The following is a 3,124-nucleotide window of genomic DNA, read 5'->3' on the forward strand; positions in this document are numbered from 1 at the left end:
GACTACAGGCTGTCATTAAGGCTAAGGGTTGCCCGACTAAGTATTGATAGTTGTGTAAATAATGTCATACTAACAGCGGTCTAATTTTTGGTTGATTGCAATCCATTACATGCCTTTCTATCAAAGTTATCTAACATTATCAAGCACTCCTAACAGTACATTGACTGAACTGCTAAAAGTATGGTACGGGGCGTAACATTTCCGTCACACGCTTGAGGTATTCGGCCAATCACAACGCACTGGATAGCTGGCCAATCAGAGCACACCTCGCTTTTTTAGAACGATGAGCTTTGTAAAAATCGACGCGTTTCAGAAAGGCGGGGCATAGAGGAGAAACAATAATATACATTATATGGAAAATAATGTTTTTTTAACCTTAAACCGCATACACACATTGCACTACACCAAATACACAACATAATGTTCTTTTTAGCAACGTCATATGACGCCTTTAATATGTAATTGAAACTTGTTACAAGTAGGCCTACTTAATTCTTGGAATTTGATTACGTAGGCCTAATCCAGATTGCATGTAAACAGTTACTACCCAGGAAGATCTTATTCTCATTCAGAACCGGTTGAATTACCTTTTATAGCGACACTCCACGCCCACGTTGACTCTGTGATAACGAAGTGGGTTTCGGTGTGACAGACACACATAATGCAGGACATATTTGTAGGCAACGTAATCAGGAAACACCTTTCAGTTGGAATTGAGTCGTGTCATTATTTGGCAATGATAAATGACAAATGACAAACTACATTCTTTTGAAATGACGCTCACCTGTTGTTCTCCCTGACAGTCGGTGAGCCTGTATGTGAAGAGCAGGTCGTTATGCGGCTCAAGGACCCCGTTACCTTTGCAGGTTTCTCCGAGCGTCAGCTCCTCTGCGATGGCTGAGAAACCGTAGAAATTCTTTTTTACCCTTAAAACGAATCCAGAGCGTGAACAGGTCACCGACACATCCGGGAGCCGGCTGTATCTGGGCAGGTAATCCTCGCCAGGTGAGACTCTCGCAGGTGTTTGGCCACGGATCCGCAGGACAGGCCTCTGGAGCGTCAGGTCTGGCGTGTTTGTGAACGGATCGCGCACTAGAAGTTTCCCAGAGTGTTTCTCGCGAGCTGTTCTTGGGCGATCGACTCTTTTATCTAATAAAGATGACGCCGAGACACTATTTAACAGTGTTGGGCTGGAGGAAATGCCAAGAATCAAACATAGAACTACACGAGTTATGTTGTTCACTTTCATATCAATAATCTACTAGTACGTTTTTATTATGTTTTACGTATCGTTTTCCTACAGGTGGAAACTCTCTTCCTTCGGCTTGCTCCCTTTTTATCAGGGGTCTCCTACAGGTGGAAACTACGCAATCAAAAAGGCCTTTTGAGAAAGGTTCGGTCGGGGGTTAGACGTGATTGGTCTATAAACGGGGTGATTTGTAACAAAGTCTATCTAGACTATAGAACAAATCAAGACTATCCACCTTTGTCGTAAAAATGGGCGCGGCCATTTGTAAGTTCTATGGGTCTGCAGTGGCTTCCGGTCTCATGTCCACTCCGTCCAGCTATTTTTAGCTGAACAAAACAGTTCGTTTTGCTGCTTGATATTGAAAGTTGGTGTGTCTTATATTATTTTAATGTATTATCTTAATTATGATCACACTGGTTTGTAGTGCAACCAGTTTTACCGTTTATTGCACGTTGTTATTCTCGTTATTTACCTATAGCGGCTAATGAACCGGAAGTCTCACCCATAGGCTTACTTCCGCGTTGAAGAAAAAGGTGGTTAAAAGGGATTTCCGCTCGCGCTGTGCAGCATTGGTCACTAGAGGGCGCCACAAGGCTGAATAAACGGCTTCCACTCACACTTGTAGTCTTGGCCACTTTGAAAGCGCTACAGAAAGTTAGTGTGCAAGACTGTCTCAGATCTGAAGAATGCAAAGCTCAGTTGTATTAATGCACATTAAATCCACACTCTAACATCTAACACCCGCACCGGAGAGCTAAGAGCTAAGTGTATCCCATCATTCAACACGTTCACGAACTCGCATGCCCCAAAATCGCGAGAATTCGACAATTCCAGTTAGTTGAATTAATTCGAAATTACATATAATTTAGCAGCAAAAACGCAAAGTGATGCACATTTTATAGATGAGTATGTGTTTTGTAAAACCTTTGTAACGGTTTTTATTACTAAATTAGACGCATCACAATGAAAATATGTCGTAACGTTAGATATTTAAATGTTTATTTTGTGCTAAGTAGCCTATTGAAAATCAAAATGTATAAATTAAATGCATAAAGTACATTTAAAAAAAACTTTATTTGCATTTTTACATCACTTTCCAGTAATCCTATCCGATCTGACAGGCCTAATCTAAACTACACACAGTGGTCCTCGATCACGTACACTGAACGTCATTTGAGGTGACAAATAGCCAAGTGGAAAGAGCAGGAAAAAAAACGAACTTACATATACTGGTGATATATATATATATATATAGTGTTGGGAAGGTTACTTTTGAAATGTAATAGATTACAAATTACCTTATTTAAAATGTAATAAGTAGTGTAACTATTTCAACTACTTTATTAAAGCAATGTAACGGATTACTTTCTAATTACATTTCTACTTAATGTTTTCAACTGTTAATCATTTTGAAACATGTAAACCATGCAGGCAGGGTTAACCTTACAGTAGTAGGCCTACTCAACAAAATACTTCATCACTTTTACTTCATCATTATAGCCTACAAATTCATTTTTAAAGCCACCACAAAATCAGAGTTTAACACCTCTTTGAGATCGATAAACAGATTTAAAACCATAAGACATAGTTTAATATCTATGATAGTGTTTTTGAAATCAAATCTTTGCATAGATATGACAGGAAACACTGGCATCTGACAATGCTTTGAGGAAAAAATAAAGCATACACATAAACCCAAATAAGAAATAAAAGAGTTATCAAATAACGTGTCCTAAACTCTTGGTGTCTTGCTTTTTAGAGCAGTCACTCCCCTAGTTACCTACCTTAGTTACTCCCCAAGACTGTTTATATATATATATATATATATATATATATATAGGCTTTATAGACAGATAAGTTGAGAGTGACTCTTGA

General features: G+C 38.9%; 1 protein-coding gene across 1 annotated transcript in view; it reads right to left on the reverse strand.

Moving 5' to 3' along the window:
• Positions 1–1,618, reverse strand: part of LOC107654965 (uncharacterized) — an 8,889-nt gene extending 7,271 nt beyond the window's left edge. Inside the window, exons 1-2 of the mRNA XM_016442316.1 lie at positions 785–1,618; positions 588–700 (exon numbers count right to left, since the gene is read on the reverse strand). Of these exons, the coding sequence (XP_016297802.1) occupies positions 588–700; positions 785–1,249 (578 nt within the window). The 5' untranslated portion in view covers positions 1,250–1,618. The remainder of the gene's footprint in view (positions 1–587; positions 701–784) is intronic.
• Between the last annotated feature and the right edge of the window lie 1,506 nt (positions 1,619–3,124).

This window comes from Sinocyclocheilus anshuiensis, unplaced genomic scaffold (assembly GCF_001515605.1).
Source record: "Sinocyclocheilus anshuiensis isolate Anshui unplaced genomic scaffold, SAMN03320099.WGS_v1.1 scaffold487, whole genome shotgun sequence".
Taxonomy (NCBI): Eukaryota; Metazoa; Chordata; class Actinopteri; order Cypriniformes; family Cyprinidae; genus Sinocyclocheilus; species Sinocyclocheilus anshuiensis.